Source organism: Lepidochelys kempii, chromosome 7 (assembly GCF_965140285.1).
Source record: "Lepidochelys kempii isolate rLepKem1 chromosome 7, rLepKem1.hap1, whole genome shotgun sequence".
NCBI classification, from domain to species: domain Eukaryota; kingdom Metazoa; phylum Chordata; order Testudines; family Cheloniidae; genus Lepidochelys; species Lepidochelys kempii.
The window spans coordinates 72,212,907-72,235,664 of NC_136386.1; the positions used below are offsets into that span (position 1 = coordinate 72,212,907).

Sequence of the window (22,758 nt, forward strand, 5' to 3'; positions counted from 1 at the left end):
ATTTGTGATGTTAGCCCTACTCTCTATCCAGTTAATTGGGATCCTCGGCCCCAAAAAATTGAGATGGCCTCTTGTCTCCTTTGCAGGTCACCTGTAATTCCTTAGATGCAAAATTAATTACTAGCCTGTATGATGTTCAAATTCACTAATGCCTTGAGGCCATAATTAAAGGCTAGATTTACTAGACTTCTAACTACAGTCAATCTATCCTACAAAAAGTCTCAAACTACTTTGAAGTGATGTCCCCACTAAAGCAAAGTAGGCTTGGGTCACTGGAAACAGGAGTTTAATTAATTTTACTTTTAAGGTAAGTAAATAGCCTTGGTTCATCATAGTCACAGCTACTTAGTCATGTGTCTTTGACTACATTCCAATATGTCCACTAGGAGGAGGATGCTAATCTTTAGTCCTCCCTTGGCTTTCGTACCCAAGAAGGAATAATAGCATCAACATACGAGAGAGGTGAAGGCTTAGTATAAAATACAGGCCCTGAGACTTGACAAGGAGAGAAGTGGTTTTATAGCAGTTCAAGATGAATAATTAAAGGGAATGGTTTTAAACTGCTCACATGCGTTTAAAGATTAAAGAAAAAGTGGGAGATGGCTGGTAAGTGGAAAGGGGGGGAGAAGGTGGTCATGGCAGTTCTTTTTTATCTTCTTTGTCAAAGCTGTTTTGTCCTTTTGAAAGAAGCTAATCATGCTGTCTACTTTTACTCTCCATTGTAACTGGGAATGTGCAGAGCTGCCACCCTATGAGCAGCCAGCTCTCCAAACTCTACTCATCAGTTTGAGAACATTTACTCCAAGCAACCTGGCAAGATCGTGACATTTCAGGTGTAAAGAAATACTTTTTCAGGTTTGCAAGGTGTTCATTCATTCATTATAAGGAGCAGCCAAAGACAAACTTCTTTTGCTGTTCCCTTTCACATGACTTCTCTCTTCCAGCCATACTTGTTAAAGTACCTTTCAGCAGATTGCATTTGGAATTCCCAGCCCCATAGTTCCTGGTTGAGGCAGAGTGTATTTCTGAACCATAGGGGTATGTACATGAAAGCAGTTAAGGTGCTAACACTCCTAGCCTCTGGGCACTTGTAACTGTCAGCCCAGCTTCTCCCTGAACTAAAATGTGAGGAGATGCAGAATGATACACCTTTTCAAAGGCCAGGTCCTAGCAAAAGATTGATTAGAGAAGCTGTGAAGCAGTCCAAAGAGAAGGGAATTCTCACTTCAGTCTATTTTGCAGGGAAGTTTAAAAGATTTGTACAGCAACTTTACAGAAGTGGGGTCTACTACAACAATACATGACATTTCTAGACAGCTAATAAGCAAAATGGCAGAAAACTCCAGGGTAGCTTGAATTTTTACTCATCACTAAACCTATAAACACAAGAGGCAGCCCTCACCTATGTTGTTTAAACTGTTGGATTTCTAAGGTCTTGTCTACACTGCAGATTTGCCAATTTCAGGCAAGCAAGTGAAAGTTGCAGCTTATAGCATTTACCCTGTCTACACTAGGGCTTTTCACCACTACATTTACTCCAATGACTTTAGAATTCCATGTAGACAAAGCCTCAGAAACTTCCTTCTCTACAGGAGTGTTCTGAGTTCCATGAACCTGAGCTGCATCTTATATTAAAGATGGCTTACCTATCTTTATAATCAGCTTGTGGCAAGTATCTACTAGCCACTTACTCTAAACAACTGATAAAGGGGCAGGGACCCTCTGAAATGCATTTGTAAAGGATGGGAAGAAAAAAAAAAAAAAAGCAGGTATTAAGGAAGCTTCTACCTAAGGCTGGCCTTAAGCTTTGCCCTGCTCAAGCTGCAAGAATTTGGGAAGTGATGACAAATAGCCAGGCCATGAATTGCTTCCTCTAGTTTCAGAGTAGCAGCCGTGTTAGTCTGTATCCGTAAAAAGAAAAGGAGGACTTGTGGCACCTTAGAAACTAACAAATTTATTTGAGCGTAAGACTTTCGTGAGCTACAGCTCACTTCATCGGATGCATTCAGAGGAAAATACAGTGGCGAGATTTATATAGAGAGAACATGAAACAATGGGTATTACCATACACACTGTAACGAGAGTGATCACTTAAGGTGTGCTATTGCCATCAGGAGAGCAGGGGGGAAAAAACCTTTTGTAGCAGTTGACAAGTACGTCTGAGGAACAGTGGGGAGTGCGGGGGTCTGGTAGTGAGGGGTTGTCCTCTCCCCATGCCAAGCATGCTGTCCAAGAGGCAGCCAGGACCAGCCTACAATTTATTATGCCTGCATGAAAAAGATCTTCAAGTGGCCCGTTGCTCTGCTTATGGCATTCCTGCTCTCCATCTTCCCCTCTGCAAGGAACCTAGAACAGACCCCCTCTTACAGCAACAGAAAAGACCTTCCAGTAGTATTCTTGAGGAGGCATTTGTTGCTGTACCTCTTCTGAGTAGCTTCTATATTAAAGAGCACCCATGTAGCCTACTGGATAGTCCCATATCAGTCAAAGGACAATGTGCAAATCTGTCAAATGTTTGTGTTTAGAGCCACAAATGATGGTGGAGGCTGTAGGGAACAGGACAATTTAAGTTACAGAAAGCTGAGCAAAGAGTTTATAAAATTCCCCAAATACAGCTTTCCACAAAGAAATAATAACCACCACACCCACTTTTGGCTGCAATGTTTTTTAATGGAAAAGACTAATCAACAGTTTACATAAATATTTATTAGTATTAACTAAATTGGGATTCTGTGAAAAGCAAATGAACACACCCCCAGAAAGTTTTAAGGGCGTAATGAATTGACTATGAAGTTAGTACTCATTGACTAAGGTTAAAAGGATTATAAAGGTGAGTTGCACATCAGACATCATTAAATTCAACTGCTAATCAAAATGGGTTATCATTGGAGTTAGTCATAGTGCAGTCTTTCCATGCAGCAACAGGCAATATGGTCAGGTAAAAACTGAAGTTTGATTTCAGTAGACAACTCAAACTATTAAAAGAAAAGGTCTTAAGTGGTCTGCTAATCTAAAGCCCTTATAGAGTCTATTTTCAGTGTGCAAAGGGCCAAGATTTTTTAAAAACATCAGTTCACAGGCTATCTGAACACAGTGATACCACACATGAATACTTTTACTGTGTAGCACCAGGCAAGTGGTATTAAGTTTCAATCCTTCTAACAAGATTTCCTTTCTGCACTGAAAAGTTGAGGTCATTTTTACTCCAGACAAGCTTTAAGAAAACATTATCTAAAAATCATCAGAAAAAAGTTAATGAAAATGAACAGGGGAAATTAACTGTGCAGATATTTAATAACTTTGCTAATTCTTCATGCAAGCTAGCAAACCTACTGCCCAATGGCACCTTGTACACCAATGGCTTCAGACAATGTATGCACTGTTTCAGAAGGGTTTAAATAAAACGTATACTAGGGGAGATATATTCATGCTATGTCCACTGCTACACAGATCAAAATTAATCTGACCCAACTCTGATATCAAGGTGATAGTTACCTTAACTATCGAAAACAGATGGAAAAGGTGGTGGGATCTATGCAGGCCACCCTCTGGAAAACACATTGAACAAGATTACATCCTACTTGGAGGCTCTCAAGCATCCAAAGTTCCGTTTTTGTTAAGCATTCCGAGATGTTTCCATTTATAATTATATTTGTCTATGAACCAGCTAAGGAAACATAACTACCAGCAGTTTATAGAATATAAGTTAACTGCCAATTAGTCTAAAAAATAAGACATCTTTGCATCACTATTACATTTTTTTGTAGACCAAATTGTTTCAGTAAAATAGTAATTGTTACCTCATCAAATGCTGGGCACCTACTAGCTTCAGAGTCTATCAATTCACAAAGACTAAACAGCACCGAAAAGACTTTCAGTTCAAAAGCAATTTAAAAAGATCTGGGCCAAATATGTCTCAGTTCTCAGTAGCTGAAGATCTCATTCACTGACAGGAAGGTCTTCCTTTAAAAACACATCTAACAGTTCTCATCATGCATCAGGGGCCAAAAAAGTATATTTCTTTCAAAAACTAGAATACATTTGACAACTTTGGGCTGACCTGTACATAGGACGCATGCAACAAGTGCCATCCTTCAAAAGTTAACAAAAAAATTGCTTCCACCTAAGGAATAAGCTATCTAAAAAAGATGGAATTCTTCTCAAAATAAAGTTCTAGAATATGAAGGGCAATCTTTTGGGTAGGAAAATTGCAACGCTATATAGTACAGTCCAAGCACCAGAGATGCAGATTTCACAGCAAAGACATTTCATTTTACAATTGCTCTGAGCTTCACCATGCTTCAAGTGAAAACCCGTAAAAGAAGCTTCACATAGGCCTATGAAAGATACAATCTTACAAATGCCTATTGTGTCAGTGTGCTTATATTCAGCAGGCCTGCACTCAGGAGTATTTATAACACAAAGGCATTTTCTGCACCATAACTCAGTTACATATAAATATAGTTTGTCTTTTAGCTAAACGTTTGGAAGAAAAATAAAGCAGACTAGTCAGACACAAACACAATGATTCAGCAGACTGCAATGACATAGTATGTTTGTGTGGCAATCAGCAGGAAGGTAACGTGGTTCTAATGCTTCAGGTTCTTCACTTCTAGAACAAAACAATTCAAAATACAGAGTTATTTTATTTTGTTCTTTGGTAAAGGAGAAAGTAACACTCTGTGAGAGAAGCAAGAACAAAAGGGATGCTGAAAATGCTTCACATAAAGATACTGCTTCTGGGGCTAAGTTTCTTGGTTCTGATGGGTTTGCTGTTCCCTTGCCAGCAACAGAGCTTTCCAGTAAGTTAAAAACAGAGTGTTCATCTGTCAAATGCCAAATATAGGACACTGGCTTAAACTATATGACAGACACCCCAATGTGATGCATAAAAATTAAGAAAATCCCAAATTAGAGTGTAATTTACCATAAACCATACAAAGAGTCAATATTTAATATCAATTTATTTAACAGGGGAATGATTCCGTCAATCTCCCCTGGCAGAAGACGATAAGGAAAAGAACAATGGAGGGAGGACCAGGAGGGGTGGGAACGGAGAAAAAGGAATAGGTGGAGCTGCTAAAAATAGATATAGAAAGCAAATCATATGTTGCTTTTAACATCTAACTGTAGATATCTTAAAGGATTATAGAATGCACAACTGTGTTTATTAGCAATGCATTTGTGTAACTGATTAATCTTACCTGTAAAGGGGTCTGGTACAGCCACTTTTCTCTATCTCCATTCAGTTTCATACAAGCAAAAAGATCACAAACTGTAGGAAGGCCACAGTCCTGAAAAAGGGAATGTCCTTAATAATTATGTCCAAAATGCATCTAAGTTAGTTTTCCTGTGGGTCTGCACTCTTTTAAAGGGGTCAGATCAAAGAAAGTTAAATCTAATATTTCTTGTGAGATGAATCTTGGCTACATTCGCTTTACAAAGTTAGTTGGATTTCAATACTGAGATCTGTTTTATTTCAGCACTCTTAAAATAGTGGTTGAGCATTGAGGAGACAAGATTTTTTAGAAAAAACTTGAGTTTGGTGTAAACACAGGGCAAGAAGTAACACTGGTAATTATACTGTCTTAACACATTATCTAGGAATAAACATTAAAGACTATGCTCACTTGTGCCTTCTTGCGTAGCAGCCATTTATCTTCCACCGGAGGCTCGTTGACAGTTTCTATATTCTTTGAAGACAACACCCAATTGTTGACATGCAGAGGAAGGTGGAATGGGGCCAGGAGGTCTAGAAAGGGACTCTTGAAGTTAACTTCTGCTTTCTCCCGGGTTGCCTTTTCTTCTGTGCTTGCTGCTTTGTGCTCTGATTTGGCTAGCCAGGTTGTCAATGGACTCTCAAGCAATGCTTTTAGAGGTTCTACAACCTTCACTGAACTATCCAATTTCACTGTGGTAGTAGCTGACTCCTCTGGAAGCTGCCTGGAGGGATGAAGCCAGATGTTGACAGCAGATTTAGGCTTCTCAGGCTCAGGGTTCACCACCGGTATCTGGCTTACTGGCATGCCATTTTTATCCTTCCCCTCTTTCTTCAGGAGCCACTTACACAAAGCTTCCTTTTCACAGCTGTCATCACACACACACTCTGAAAAGCTAGTGCATGGCTCATTAGCTTTGCACACATCTTCCACTTTAAATGGAGTCTGGGGGTGCTGTAGGAGCCAGACATTGTTGGTAGATACTGTGGGGGATTTCTTCACATCCTGATGCTCATTCAGGCACTTAAGATTTCCAAGGTTTTCTATCTCTACACTCTTGGCCTGACTGCCACGACAGTAAGTGCAGGAGTCAGCTTTGAGAAGCCAATCATTTATGTTATATTCCTCCCTAAAAGGTTGAAAGACACATTTCCATTTCTCTTCTGAGGCACTACCTCCATTTTCTGGGTCAGAAGGAGTAAGCAGCCAGTCAGAAATGTCCATCTCTTCCTGCTCAAGGAACTCTAATTCATCCACCTTTTCAGTGGAAAAGAAGGAGCAGGTGGTGGGACTGGAGCTCCTGTGCTTATGGGTATCTGTTTTTTCATTATTTTCTTCTCTTTGCTGATTCTGCAGGAGCCAATTTTCCAAATCTTTCAGATTTCCCCAGGCTTCCTCAAAATAACAGACTTTGGAAGAGTTTAAATCCTAAAAAAAAAAAAAAAAAAAAGCTGTTTGTACAGTGACAGCTCAGAATATTTTGAGAATCAAGCAAGATGTAACAAGTATAATGGATATGCTCCCCCCCTTTCCATTTCAACTGCAGCATGAAACCACATTCCTCTTTAATACGTGAAGAGCTTACCTGGCTGGTCTCTGGCACATGCTTTTTCATTAGCCAGTCCTCAGGGTTGATGCTGGGAACATATGGAGCCTGGCGAATGCTAGCAGACTTGCTTCCAAGTAGCCAGTCACTGAGTGGGGAACCCAACGTCCCAGACAATAGTTTCTGCTAAAAAAGAACGTATGGGGTCTCCAGGTTATAAACATAGCTATTTCATTGTGGAGGCAATCTACAGAGAATCTCAGAATGTACAGTGTGTCCGATGTGTACCAATATTTATTAACCAAAACAAGAACCACAGAAGTCCCTTCTCACACCATCATCACAAAAGCCTCACAGTCATCTATGTGGCAAAAAAAAAAAGCTTACTGCTGTGTGGTTTGCTTTTCCAATTGTTTCTAATTATCTAGAAACTTGATTGAAAACAGTTAAATGTGTACAGTTAATCTGTATGACCTATGACCCACAGGAGTTCTGGATCCTGTGATCACTTCAGCCCTTTTTACTGTATAGTCTCTCCATCTACATGGAAAAATACCTCGAACTTAGCTGCATCTCTGTGCTGGACCCAGCATGGTGCCTCCCAGGTGAACTGTTGCAATACAACTGGAACAGTTTCAAATCCTTGTCTGGCACACTTAGGACTCAACTCCATTTATCCTCTAGTATTTGGACTAGAAAAGCCAAGCTGGAGCTGCCCCATTCCATCCCCAGGGACAAATTAACTCAAGTTCATAGTCAAGGAGCTGATGTAAGGGAAGATGGCAAAAGGAAACTAGAACATCCACCCAACAGGCATTTCGTTGGGACATGCACCTTGCCACGTTGGTACTGAATACTCAAACAGCAATACTTTAACCGTTGCCATGAAAATTACCAGTTAGGAAACCGGATAGTTAGCAAGGTTATGCTTATACTACCTTTAGTCAAACCCTATTTTCAGAAGACAAATATTCATTTTACCTGTTCATGTTGGGCCAGCGTGCAGTTCTGCACTGACATCCAAGGGGAAGCATTTTCTGTCTCAGGAGTTTGCTATTTAAACAAAAAAAAAAAAAAGAAGAATATCACTTTCCTCATTTTTAAAACTCAACTCTAATAAAAAAAACCAAATGTTTAAACATTAAGACTAAAATGAAGCAGCATTAAAAGCACAGTTACAACTGGTAAACTCCTTTTATATCCCTGTAACTTCAAGGTAACTGAAAAAAAAATTTTTTTAAAAGTGGGGGAGCCTTCAAAATCAAGATATTATGGCAAATTTCAGTCTAGAGCAATTAAGCAGAATTATTTCTGCTTTTATAAAAGTAAATGCTCCCAGAGGCTGGGTCATGTACCTTTTTCACCAATATAGCCTACAGCTGGCATCCGCTAAAGTCAATCCCCACATTAAATTCCAACTGCTACAACAAAGAGCAAGAGCACATACCCGCCGCCCTCCACCCCACCCTAACCTTCCAATCAACCTCTGCCAAAAACATATATGTAAAGTTTTGTGCAGCAGCTGAGGAGATACTTTTGAAACAGACTTCTTGACAAATCATCTATAGCTTGGGTTTTGTTATTACTGTATATAAATATCACATCCCACCTAGGTGATCATAATCTATCTGATCAGGAAGTTCTAGACTTTTTGAAGTTAATTTAATATTGCATATAGCAATTTTTTTCATGTGCCTAAAGCTGTAATAAAACATACACAAATATTTTATTTCAACTAGAGATTTAAAATGAACCCAGTTGAATAAATAATCAGGGATCTGCAGACACCCTCTCCCCTTAAAAATATCTGAATCAAGTATTTTCAACAGTGATCCTACTATAAAAGCCTTGGTACTCACCATTGTTTTAATTGAGCCAAAGGACGTGATGGCCTGGCGAAGGAAAGACGTATCAGCCTCGAAGTTCAGGTTGGAAGACTCTTCTGGTTTGAGGGTCAGACTGCCCAGTCTAAAAGAATTAAGGAGATCTTTAATAAAAATTAAAGTTCACCCATAAGTTCAGTTAAATGTTTCACTAGCTTTAAGCTTATAAAATTGAGCCAATATTTGTATAAAGGCTTTTAATTGGCTCTGTTGCAAACAGCCAAAAATCTGAACTAATTTGAATTATTTATTTAGCTTTTTACACAAAAATAAAAAAGATGTCCATCCAAGGCTCTTATGCAGTAAAAACAGAAAAAAATGAAATATCCAGCAAAACAGCAAACTCCTCTCCTCACTTACTATTCCTCTCAAATCAAATGACATCAAACCTTAACCTCTGCAGTAACCTGCACAAATAGTTATGCTTGCATTACCATTTATGGTATCCTGACTTCTCTTTAAAGGATCAATTTAAAAATCTTACACTGAGATTTTCAAAGCAGTCCTGGGTATTTAGCCATACTCATCTTCTATCCTAGACTGTTTTGAAATCTCACCATTAATTTTTTTAGCAATTACTGAAAATAGCTCACAGTAAAGTATTATACATACTTCAGAAAAGCTAACTATGTAGAAGAGATGGTTTACAGATATTATGACCAGAAAACAGTTTAAATTCAAAGTAAAGTCAAAATGAATAGCACTCTCATTTATTCAGATCACGTAATATTTTTTACCTCTCCAGGCACACAGAAATCTGATTGACTAGGTCATTGCTATGGGGGTGTTCCAGTTGGTGGATAAGACAGTTGAACTGTCCCAGCAACTATATGAAAAACAAAACAATATTATTGCCTTAGCTCCAGTAAAGGCATCACATGTTCAAATTCACATTCTTATACATGACACAGGATATACCTGTTCAAGATTTTTTCTTTACCATGAATACATACTAGCAAGACCAGTGTATTTGAAAGGGCCAATATAGCTAAACTGAGTTAAACACACACATCTTACCCAGTAGAGTTGATGTGTTTGCTGTTGCAAGGTCTCTTCTTTGAGCTGCTGAATGAGATCTACCTGTTCAAGCAGCCAAACTTCACGACTGCGCAGACATTCCATATGACGACTTATGCAGCTGTGAACCTGAGCTTTGACCTGCAAGATAAATACCGGCTCCATTTAGTATTTCTAGAATGCCTGTTGAGTAGTTCAAACCAGAGCATACCCAATGTTTCATGGGGGAAGAGAGGAGAGAAGAAACCGCACACTGAAATTACATACTAATATTTTTGTACTAATTGTAATCACCTCGAACCATAACCTGAAATTTCTTTGTTCAAAGAACACACCGAAGTCACCAACTCTCACACATCACAACATACAATTCACACACAACTGGCTGGGTTAAGAAACCTAACACTATTGTACACAAGTCTGAGTATTCTTTAGGACAAATGCAGTTTCAATTATTATTAAACTTTCACAAAAGTCATGTGAGGCTACCCAATTCCACAGACAGATAATATTAAATAGCAATATTTGTCAATTATGCATATCACAGTAACACCCAGCGTCCCTCATCAGAATCTGGGCACCACCATGTATCACAGGCAAGCAGAGGCAGCGGGGATAGGGGGGGAAATACAGTGTGACACAAACAGACATTAGCCTCCAACCATCTTCTTCTCACCCCATAAAATACAAATACAAACCATTTTGAAATCCATGTCATTGCATGTTTATTCATCAAAGGCTTGGGCTTTTACCCAACATACTTACCAGTTACCCCACTTCAAAGTTCCAAGACCATTTCCATTGAAGGAGTACCCAAACACAAAGGATTATCAGTTTATTAAAACAGCCGTACTACTACATATTATTTGTAGCACCTTTATATCATTCTGTTTAAAAAGAAGTTATTTCCAGTAGCATAAATAGTGAATCACTAAAAAAAATCCCATTACAAATAAGAAACGATTAACACAAAAAATGTTGACAAACTGCACTTTTTATTTTGCCTGGTGAGGTTAGCAATACTCAAATGCTTATGTCTTCTAAGGATTATAGTGAGATAATGGTTAGGGCTCTGCATCTGCCATGAAGATTGAGGAAGTCATGGATTCCGTGACTTCCCGCGACCTGACTTTCCGCAAGCTCCAGCACTTCTGCAGCAGCCAGTGTGGCTGAGGAAGTCATGGATTCCGTGACTTCCCGCGACCTGACTTTCCGCAAGCTCCAGCACTTCTGCAGCAGCCAGTGTGGCTGACCCTGGGCTGCCCAAGCAGCTGGCTCAAGGGTCAGCTGCTCAGGTAGCCCCGGGGCCAGCCACACCAGCCGCTGCTGGAGCAGCTCTGCAGCCAGCCACTTAGGTGGCCCTGCAGCAAGCCCTGTGCGGCTGGCCCCGGGGGACCACCTGAGCAGGGGTCCGTGTGACTGGCATAGGTGCTGCTAGCCCGCCTCCCAAGGCTTCCTCCCACCCCCCAGATTTAGTCAGGGGTATTTATAGCATGGACAGGTCACAGGCCATGAACTTTTGTTCATGGCCTGTGACTGGTCCATGACTTTTACTAAAAATACCCATGACTAAATCATAGCCTTAATAATGGTGCTTCTAGGACAGATTTCAGTTTATTGTCTCAGAACACCAAGTATCTTGTCGAACTACCAACCAAAACTGGTGAAATGTTAGACATTTAAAAAGTACATTTTAAATACCTCTCTCCAGTTCACTTTAATTTGTTGTTCAGCCTTGAGAATTCCAGCAATAGCTGTCTCCAAGTCTTTCTGAGCTTGAAGGCACTTTACAAGGGGCTCCTTACTGCAGGAGTTTCCACTCCTATCCTGCGGTGGGCTCATTCTTGATAATGTTCCTAAACCACAAGGAAATTTTGTTTTAACAACAGTGAAACTTAAGTATTTCCAAAAGTCCCTGAAAGGATAAGAATGAGGAGGGCATATTCTGAACAGTCATCTGCATCTGCTACCTGAGTAATATTAATTTGTTATTGAAAACACATTTGAAATGTAACTTTTCTAGAGGTCAAGATACCGAATACTAAAAAAACTGCTATAAGAAAGTAATGTCCAGTAAGTTGTACACCTCTGTGGACAGCATGTCTGAATATACCAATCTTTGCCTTGGTTGTCCTCTCAGTTTACTTTTGGTACATAGTAATTTGCAATATCTGATGTGCTACAGAAAACAAATTATCTGGAAAAATATTAACGAGGAGGTCACATTGAGATCTTGAGATTCTTCAGGGTAATTTTTCAGCACAGTAATTTATCCACACTAACAATATAAAAAGAAGATACACTGTTCTGCTAAATATCTACATGCTTAAAACTTCCCCATTAGATTTCTGTTTTCCAATACTTTTAAACTTTTTTCTAGCTAAGGAAGACATGGAGGATGGGAGAGGTCACAGAGGACTGGAGAAGGGAAAAATATACTACCTATCTTTAAAAAGGGGAACAAAGAGGACCCGGGAGCTCAGCCTAACTCTGATACCTAGAAAGATACTCAAATTATTAAATAATTAATTTGTAAACACCCAGAGGATAATAGTGTTATAAAGAATAGCCAGCATGGATTTGTCAAGAACAAATCGTGCCAAACCAACCTAATTTCCTTCTTTGACAGGGTTACTGGCCTAGAAGGTAGGGGCAAAACTGTAGACTTGATAAAGCTTGACTGTAGTAAGGATTTTGACAGTCACACATGACATTCTCATAAGCGAGCTAGATAAATGTGGTCTACATGAAATTACTATAAGATGGGTGCATAACTAATTGAAAGACCATAGTCAAGAAATAATCATCAATGGTACACTGTAAAACTGGGAGGACTTATCTATTGGGGACCTGCAGGGGTCTATCCTCGGTCCGATACTATTCAATACTTTCATTAACAATTTAGATATTGCAGTGGAGAGTATGCTTTTAAAATTTACAGATGACACCGAAGTGAGAGGGTTCACAAGCACTTTGGAAGACCAGAATTTGAAAGGACTCTGACAAATTGGAGAATTAGTCGGAAATGAACAAGACGAAATTCAATAAATGCAAGTACTATACTTTAGGAAGGAAATATTAAATGCAGATACAAAATGGGGCTAGGCAAAAACTGACTAGGCAGAAAAGAAAAAGACCTGGGGGTTATAAAGGATCACAAATTAAATAGGAGTAAGGCTACGATTTTGTCATGGACATTTTTAGTAAAAGTCAGGGACAGGTCACGGGCCATTAACAAAAATTCATGGAAACCGTGACCTGTCCCTGAAACGGTCCATGACAAGAAGTGGGAGGGAGGAGGGTCCAAGCACCCTGCCCTGCTGTGGCTGCAGTCCCTGCCTCATGGCTGGGAAGAAACCCCATCTGTGCCGGCTGGGGAGCTGCAGGGGATCCCCTAGCTGCTGCAAGTTGCATAGGTCCCCTGCATCTGTGGCAGCTGGGGAACTGCAGAGATCTGCTGCCACTTGCAGTGGCTATGAAGTGGACAGGGGACTCCTGCCCATGGGGACGGGGGAGCTGACGGGGATTCCCCCGCCGGCCGCTGGTGGTGGCAGGGGTACCCCGCAGCTTCCGGACACCACAGGAGGTGGGGGTACCCTACAGCTCCCAGCGGCTACAGGCTGAAGTCACGGATATCTGCAGAAGTCACAGATTCTGTGACTTCCGCGACCTCCATGATCAAATCGTAGCCTTAAATATGAGCCAACATGATGCTGTTGCAAAAAAAAAAAAAAAAGCTAATGTAACTCTGAAATGCAGTCTTGTATGTAAGACACAGAAGGTAACAGTGCACTCTACTTGGCACAGGTAAAGCTTCAGCTGGAGTAATGTGTCCAGTTCTGGGTGACACACTTTATATGTAAGACCTTTTGTGGTTTTGGGGATAGGAGGAGAAAACTTTCTGTCACTGGTGGAGCCGAACCTATGTTTGCAGCATTAGGGAATTTTTAGAAAACACTGTACTCTTGAGAGGCCAAATTTAGAACAAGAGCTAATAGATTCTTCAGAGATTTGCTATAAAACTTGAGATTCACTTCAAATGACTATCAGAAATGTGCAGTATCTCTGGCCTTCTCTTGATTATGAAAAGTGGTCAAGTCTAGGCTGAGTTTAGGTAGGAAAATTTAGCTAAGCCCAACTACATCCTATCTTTTTGCTAGTCAGGACAACCCTAAATGAGGCACAGAACTACTCTGAAAGGTATGATTTATTTTTTTCCCATTCACAACAGTTATCGGAGTGAGAATTTTGTTTGGTTGAAAGGCTGAATTACACTGCTTCCAATACACATTTTTTTAGTGTTTTCTCTTTCAGCATCCACTGATTCATACAGCTTTCTAGGGCTCACCCAAAACCTCTTTTAAACAAAATTGCAGTCTTGTTCCAAACACATATCTGCTCAAGAATGCACAGAACGGTTTCTAGTGCAGAGGCAGCAACACATGAATTCTTCATACAAGATAATGCAATTAAATTTTCTGCTTAAAAAAAAAAAGTCTGAAAACCAAAGACTTTGCTTGTGTCTAAGTGAGTGTTCCCAGAGCTGTTTAACTTTCTCATTATCATTCTATTCTGAATATAACAAACGCAACATACTAACAGAAATCCATGCAATCACAAATCCCTGTGGTAAATATTTTATACAAATATTTAAAGCATACACCCATACCGCTGACTTTATGTCACATCCCTGCAGCCTGAAAGCCAAGCCTGCTTGTCCTACCTGTTTACTGTTCGTCTGCCCTCCCGTACGACGAGCCCAGGTTCTCAAGCTCTTATATAGCCCCTGCAAATTTATCAGCTGTGAGCACTGAGCAGGCTTTGGAATCTGCCAGCGCAGCTTACTTCCTAAGCCCACCCCTCGAGCCCCACGTGGCCAGGGCAGCCACAGCCGATACTCAGTCTTGCACGTCTTCACAAAAAGGAGGGATTTACGGGGGCACCAAAGGGAAACGCCTGGAAACAATCGTAGCAGCAGAGAGCTCTGACTGGCCTGAACAGAAAGCCGAGGGAGGCTGCACCATAAAGCTGCGAGAGGCGGCCAGATTGCTAATACTGAGAGAGGAGGGACTCAGGGAGGGTTTTCTGTTTTTTTTAAGATTTAATAACAGTTTTATTAAAATAAGCTTCTAGAGGAGTGGAGTCTTTACTTTGCATGGTTGCTGCACAAAAAGAACACAGCTCTGCTGCTGAGCAAGATGCCTGTTCCCTGCCTTGGAGACACACCTTACACTTATGGACTTTAGTCTTTCTAACCTCTGTCCAACAGGATAATGCAAAGGGGAAAGGCCACATTAGGGGTCTTAGAAAACTGGAAGTATGGCAACGTTGGTCTCTAAACAATCCCCTTTTGGAAATTAAAAGATGGAATTTTGTTTACCAAACCTGCACACAGTTGCTTAGGGCCAAGCATGCAATCTGTGTATGTGGTTTGGCTAACAAATATGGATCCATTTTCTCAGAAAGATCTGTAACTTAGCTGTTCAACCAAATCTTCCACAGTTTACATAAGAGTCAATCTGTCCACATCAAAATCTTATTATTCTATTCAGCAAGGACAAAAATAATTGGCTTGAGATCTGGGACTCTGTCTATATTAAAAGACTGAGATGTTTCCCATTATAGTACCAATGAATTGTGGTTCTCCTGAAGTACCCATCCCAAAATGCAAGCCCCACAAATCCTCTTAACAGATGGAGAAGTGCTGTAGCAAAATGTAAAGTGTAATCCCTATAATAAGCATTTTTCAGTCTAAAATAGCATGCATTTAATAAAACTTGGTGTCAGCATTCCCCAAAACACAGGTCTTTGTTGTATGCTGTACCTTATAAAACAGAAGCCATACATGGGTACAGAAGCTGCAGTAGGCTCAAAACATGAGAGGAATTTGGAATCACCACCTTAATGAACAACAACAAAAAATGCTTCACATAATGCACTTTGCAAATCTGAAGATTAGACGTGCTCTTTATCTACCCATGCCATTTTGGAATTGTATCAAGTGAACTTGTGTTGCTACACTTCCATTCACACTAACGCTGGAATAGTTCAGACTGAACCAGTTATAAGATTTGCTCAGAGTTAATGCAGTAATATCAATACACAATTGAGAAACATTACAAACACTAAAAAAAAAGAAAAGGAGTACTTGTGGCACCTTAGAGACTAACAAATTTATTAAATATAAATTTGTTAGTCTCTAAGGTGCCACAAGTACACCTTTTTTTTTTGCAGATACAGACTAACACAGCTGCTACTCTGAAACCTGTCATTACAAACACTAGTGTGAAAAGTCTTTTACATGTGTTCTAGGTGTTTGAAATGGTTCTTTTAATTGTTGGAAGTCTGTAATGTAGTTGGGACACAAAAGTTCAGCACCCTTCTGAAAGCCTGATTGTGGTTTTATGGCATTTACATTAAAAGTAAACCTTTTTCAGCACCAGAGGGGTAACTGTTGCTTATACTCATTATTAGCATGCAGTGTTGTTGCAGTCATGTCTTACTCCTGGGAGAATTCTGCATCGCTTCACACATGCAGAACTCATGTGCCACTCAGATTTTTTTTTCCCCCAGCAGAAAATTCATTCTGCCAAAATGTGCTGCAGTTACACCTTTTGGCCACCTGGGGCCGCTGTGAACATAAGAACTGCCATACTGAATCAGACCAAAGGTCCATCTAGCCTAATATCCTGTCTTCCAGCAGTAGCCAATGCCAGGTGCTTCAGAGGGAACGAACAAAAGAAGTACTCATCAAGTGACCGATCCTCTGTCGCCCATTCCCAGCTTCTGGCAAGCAGATACTAGGGACACCATCCCTCCCATCCTGGCTAACAGCCACTGATGGAGCTATCCTCCATGAATTTATCTAGTTCTTTTTTGAACCCTGTTATAGTCTTGGCCTTCACAACATCCTCCGGCAAAAAGTTCCACGGGTTGACTGTGTATTATATGAAGAAATACTTCCTTTTGTTTTAAATCAGCTGCCTATTAATTTCATTTGGTAACCCCTACTTCTTGTGGTGAGAGGAAAAAAATGACACTTCCTAATTTACTTTCTCCACACCAGTCATGATTTTATAGACCTCTATCATATCCCCCCGTAGTTGTCTCTTTTCCAAGCTGAAAAGTCCCAGTCTTATTTCTCTCTCCTCAGATGGAAGCCGTTCCATACCCCTCATTATTTTTGTTGTCCTTTTCTGAATCTTTTCCAACTCCAATGCATCATTTTTGAGACGGGGTAACCACACTGGCACGCAGTATTCAAGATGTGGGTGTACCATGGATTTATATAGAGACAATATGATATTTTGTTTTATTAACTATCCCTTTCTTAATGATCCACAACAATCTTTTTTGACTGCCGCTGCACACTGAGTGGATGTTTTAGCAGAACTATCCACAATAACTCCAATATCTCTTTCTTGAGTGGTAACAGCTAATTTAGACCCCACCATTTTATACATATAGTTGGGATTATGTTTTCCAATGTGCACTACTTTGCATTTATCAACATTGAATTTCATCTGCCATTTTGTTGCCCAGTCACCCAGTGTGGCACCAGAACAGAGAACAGCCGTTCCCGGGCAGCCCCAGCTGCGGCTAGGGAAGAGCAGAGGCTGCGTTCCTAACAGTGCCTGCCCGTGGGGCCAGGAGGCACGGGATATGGGGGGGTACAGAAAGCGTGAGGCACATGGAGCTGCTTGGGTGTCACAGACTGGGGTTCAGAAGTGCTAGTGGGGGGACGGACTGGGGCATGGGCTGAATGGGAGTGCAGGGACACATGGAGACGGGTAGAAGAGGGTGGCTTAGTGGGGGTGCAGGAACACATGAGGATGGGGGAAGAGGGTGGCTGACTGAATGAGAGGCTAGGGGTCAGCCAGGGTCTGCATGGAAGAGGCTCCCTAACAATCCCTTCCCCCAACACACTAAAAAACCCCTGTTCCATACTTCTCCCACCCACACCTGACAAACCTCCAAGTTCACTCTCAGGCTCCTTCCCAGCAATTACTTCCCTCTCCCTCAGCTCCTCCATTACCCCAACTCCCCCAAGCCTTTGCACTGCTTCTGAGGGGTGCAGGAAATACATTTCTGTATTGTAGTTTAAATTAATTACTCAAAAGTTCTGTATTAACATGCCTAGTAAGGAATCTATTTGTCAAAAACATTTCCTGAATCTTTTGTTTTTGTCTGTATTGTTACACACATACTTGCTCACAGGTATTTTGAAATAAATTACCAAAATAATTTAAATGTGTGACTATACTGTGTTATTTTGACAAATAAAATATGCCAAATTTTGCTGAAATTTAAAATACTGTACACAGAATTTTTAATTTTTTGGCACAGAATTCCCCCAGGAGTACAGTCTCTCCCAGGACATTAGCAAGACAAGGTGGGTGAGGTAATATTGTTTATTAGACCAACTTCTGTTGGGGCCAAAGACAAGCTTTTGAGTTTACACAGAGCTTTGGGAAACTTACTCAGGTTTGGAAAATTTACTCAGGTCTGGTCTACACTACAGACCTATATTGCCATAACTATAGCACTCAGACGTGTAAAATATTCACACCCCTGAGAGGTCGGTATAACTACATTGAACTCCCTGTGTAGACAGCACTGTCAATGGGAGAGATTTCCCCACCAATATAGCTACTGCGAGTCCATTTGGCTGATTCTGTAGCTTGATTTGAGCTGTTTGTTCATGGAGGCCTAAATGGAGATCAGTCTTCCTTTAGTGTGATTTGCAAATGTAATTTTAATCCTATCACCAGTAGCAATATGCTGATTGCCCCTCAATAACCAAGTTAAATGGAAAAAATTGCCCATTAAATGAAAGCTCTTTGCAGATTCCCCCTATGTCTGTCCCTGTTATAGTCATTTCTGTTCTAACATGATATCCACCAGTCATTCCATCACTTCAAGGCTATTCTATAATCCCAATGAAGTATGGAATGTGAGGCACATTCCCTTGAAAAACATCATGCCATATATTAACGTTGCTTATATTTTATACTTTTAGAATATATATATATATATAAAAAAAAGAGGCTTTCAGAGAAAAAAAAACATGCAGTATGTCAAAAGAAATAACTTTGGGGAGTTCCACAACATGATGCATGGTGGGTTGTCACAATGCAGGAGGACGGACACTAGGACCTGAAATAAAAACTAACTTTTTAGGTGAGAAGTGAAGTGGTACCTAACCCTTAACCTGGTTACAGGGGGGAGGCATTCAAGATATAGTTAAAATTATTGGAATTTAACGTATTTCCATTGTTAGTGACCTTACAAGGAAAATCCAAATGTTCTTCCCGTTAAGACTGCTTCCATATTCATCATCTTTTTCACCACTCTCTACTCCAGCCCTGCTCTCCCAATTATGCTTCTCTTGGTACTATACTTCCATAAGCACCTCTCTGCCTTCTCCCATGCTATCCCTGAGACCTGGAATGTACCCCCACATTTATTTTCACTACAGCCTCCCTCTCGCCCTTCAAAAACCACATCAGACAGCTACTTATATTGACCCTCCCTTCAAATCTAAGCACTTCTGTAACCTACCTGCAATTTTTTAAGAATTCTTCCATCTTATGTCTTACCTAGCCTGGAGTTAAACTCTTTGCAGAACACTATGCACCTATGGCACTGTATTAAAAAGCAAATTTATAATCACTACAGATAATTTCCAAAATGCTCAAGTCCCAGTGACTCAGGCTTGGCCTACACTGAAAAGATCAAAATAGCTGCCAGGGGTGTGAAAAAACCACACACCTGACCACACAGCTATACTGTCCTAACCCCCAGACGTAGACAGCTACGTCAAAAGAAGTCCATGGACCCAGTCACCATCTACTGAGGAGCCTACACCAACAGAAAACCCCTTTAGTCAGCATAGCATGTCTCCACATTACAGTACAGGGTTGTGCTGGCGCACCGACACAGCTATGCTGTGGTGCAGAGACAACCTTAGGTGCTTTTGAAAATTTTGCCCTAAATCTAACTAACAAACATAAGCCAAAAAAAGATTTTTGATCATGCTCAAATATATTTACCAAGAACACATGATAAGAAATGCTACTATCTTTATGTATGATTGTGTAGGTTAGGATGCAGGAATTATTTCACTATTTGAACACAAAGAAAAATCTCATTTTCAAAACTGTTTAATTTAACGAGGCTCAGTGCCACCCATAATAAACTGTAAGATAAATTATTAAACCAACCAGGCTTCTGATTCTTAATTTTTAAAAGATTTTTTTCAATTGACAGTGTAGCTCAGAGTAAACAAACTAGTGCTTTCATATTGTACACCCATCACCTTGTTTATTATTCTTTATTAGTGCATCAAATAGAGAATTGTTTTGTTTAGTCTGTTTGGCAAATGGTACCTTTTAAAAGAACAGTCATATTCCTTACATTTGCAATGAGGCGAGTACAAAACTGACAAGCTCCTTTTATGTAGATCAGTGGTTCTCAATCAGGGGTACACAGAGGTCTTCCAAGGGGTACATCAACTCACTAGGTATTTGCCTAGTTTTACAACAGGTTATGTAAACAGCACCAACAAAGTCAGTACAAACTAAAACTTCAGACTCGTTTATACAGCCCTATATACTATACATTGAAATTCAAGTACAATATTTATATTTTATTGATTTTATAACTATACGGTAACGAGAAAGTAAGCAATTTTTCAGTAATCGTCTGCTGTGACACTTCTGTGTTTTCAACGTCTGATTTTGTAAGCAAGTAATTTTTAAGTGGGATGAAACTTGAGGGTACACAAGACAAATCAGTCTCCTGAAAGGGGTACAGTAGCCTGGAGAGGCTGAGAACCACTGATGTAGACTGTGGTAGCCCCCAGCATGTGCTCCTCAAATAGAGGAAACGTATCTGCGGGCGCCGTCCCAAAGTCCCCCTCCCACCTCCCGCACCCTCCGCTTACGCTCCCCCCGCGCTCGCCCCCGCCCCACTCCGCTCTCTGCACCTGGCAGCCTCTCCCCGCCCACGCAGTCCAGGCAACATCTCTCCTCGCGGCTGCCTGCGCGGCTGCCCCCCCCGCCGCCGCCGCCGCGTTACAGGAGTCACTGTCACCCCGCCGGGACGCAGCCCCCGGGGGAAGCGCGGCCCAGAGCGGCCGCCCGCCCGCCCGCCAGTTAGCGGCGCGGGAAGGGCGGGAGAAAGCCACGTACGGCCAGGCCGGAGCGGCGGCGCCACCCCCGGCGCACACGGGGGCTGAGCCCGGCCGGCCTGCACGCGAGGCGGACCCTCGGCTCCAGGCGAGCACCAGCCGGCGGCGTTTCCCCAGCGGGTGGGCGCAGGCGGGGCGTCCGCGCGCTGCGCGGCGGGGGTGCCGGGTCCCGGTGCGCTCCGCACTTACCGGGCTGGGGGGCGAGGAAGGTTCCACAGACGCAGCGGTCTGACCTCACGGCCTGGAGGCTCAGCACAAAAAGGGAGGGGGGGAACGAGCGGCTACTCTCGCGAGAGCTGTGCCCGTCGTAAAGCCTCGCGTGGAGCACTCTGCGTGCACTGATCCGTAGCGGCAGAGCGGCGCCACTACGCACGCGGGCACCTTGCCAGCCCGAGTTCCCTGCTGCGCTAGAACTGGGTCTGCGCATGCGTAAAACCCTCCCCCTCGCCTCGCCTCTCGGGGCAGGTGGCAGGAGGCAGGAGTGAGCGAGACTGACCGAATCCCAGGCTGGGGCCGCACGGAGCGGTTGGGTCGCGTTGGCCTGGCAGCACAGCGCGCGTGGGGTGCGCTCGCGTCGCCCTTGGGCTAGAAACATCTGTTTTTTTCTTTGCCTGAGGCCCTCAGTTTTCACGAATCACGGGACTCCCGCGGCTGGGACTTCAGGAACCCCCCGCTGGCATGAGACGAGCTAGTACCCCAGCACACTATCATACACCAGTTTGGGAGGGCGGGTCAAAAGAATTCCTTGGCAGGTTTTCAGTAGCCAAAAAAAGAAAGGAAAATCCCCCCTCAGTGCCCTAGGGATCCTGGCATATGGGACAAAAATGGAACTGGCAGCAGAGACCAGGAGAAAGCCTAGAAATGTCTTCATCACTAACACTGCTTTTACTAAGGCAGGGCTGGCACGTGGCACAGATCTCTTTTGACTGCCCCATCATGTTTGTCCGCAAGATCCTGGCTGAATTGTGGGTGAGAGCTGTAGCCCTCCCACCTACCTCTAAAACTTGCTATTATGCATAGCATCCGGCTGAGGGAGGGGGACCTGAGAAGGGATGGGGCGAGCTGCAATGAGTGTGGGGGAGAGGGGAGCAGGTGGCCCAGCCCTAAAGACAGCTCCCAAACCACAGCAAGCCTGGTCTAAGGCAGAACTGTCAGGCTGTCTCAAAGGAGGCCACAGCTTGAGGCAAAGAACCCTATGGCCACTTACTTACCAGTGCCTAGCCTCCCCAGCTACCCATCAGCACCAAGCCTCCCTTCCCATTCAGCATAGGCCAACATGTCCAACCATAAGCACCCAGCCTAGTCACCCCTCCCACTCTCCATCATCCAGACTGCCTTACCTCATTTTTCTGTCACCAACCACATGGCACTGCCCATCTTGCTTTTTCACTGCCACTCACTATCCAATAGCATCCCTGTGGCAACTGCAGCACATACTTGGGTAGAAAATACCTTATTCAGAAATTTTTCACTAACAAATTTTTCACTGGGTAGGTCCAGTTCCCAAGGGCAACTCTCCCATCCTCTCTGTCCACTGGTGGAGGAAGACTAGCTGTTTCCTCATACTTGTTTCAAGCTAATTTTTCAGAATAGCTGGATGCCTGTAGAAGTCACTGTGACTTTCCAGCTTTCTGTGACCCATAGTTTGAGAACTACTACTGATTTTAAGAATAGATGCAGAGATATGAGGAGGGGTGGGGGAGGGGTGACAGAGCTGTTTCACCCCCTCAAGGAAACCCATCTCCTAAACAATAGCATAGACAAAGGTGTGAACAATACCTCACCACTCCCTTTTCACTGCAGTGAGATGTTAATTTGCATACTGGATGGAACTATATAAAGATTAATGTTTTAAAGCAGAAAAAGTCAAAGCTACACCCAGAACTAGAGATCAAGCACTTT

At 42.1% G+C, this 22,758-nt stretch overlaps 1 protein-coding gene across 6 annotated transcripts; it reads right to left on the reverse strand.

The window, feature by feature from the left end:
- Nucleotides 1-2,649: 2,649 nt before the first annotated feature.
- On the reverse strand, nucleotides 2,650-21,148 carry NCOA4 (nuclear receptor coactivator 4). Of its 6 annotated transcripts, none has more exons than XM_073353319.1 (10): nucleotides 21,046-21,148; nucleotides 11,367-11,521; nucleotides 9,666-9,806; nucleotides 9,386-9,474; nucleotides 8,625-8,733; nucleotides 7,747-7,818; nucleotides 6,805-6,951; nucleotides 5,631-6,647; nucleotides 5,205-5,294; nucleotides 2,650-4,612 (listed from the first exon to the last, which is right to left on the reverse strand). In XM_073353319.1, the coding sequence occupies exons 2-10, from the start codon at nucleotides 11,505-11,507 to the stop codon at nucleotides 4,607-4,609; spliced, it is 1,812 nt and encodes a 603-aa protein (XP_073209420.1). In that variant the 5' UTR covers nucleotides 11,508-11,521; nucleotides 21,046-21,148; the 3' UTR covers nucleotides 2,650-4,606. The 6 variants fall into 6 exon arrangements, with proteins under 6 accessions (XP_073209420.1, XP_073209423.1, XP_073209424.1 ...); XM_073353322.1 differs by lacking the exon at nucleotides 21,046-21,148 and adding an exon at nucleotides 15,490-15,565; XM_073353323.1 differs by lacking the exon at nucleotides 21,046-21,148 and adding an exon at nucleotides 14,389-14,496 and having other exon boundaries at nucleotides 6,805-6,948.
- Nucleotides 21,149-22,758: the final 1,610 nt, after the last annotated feature.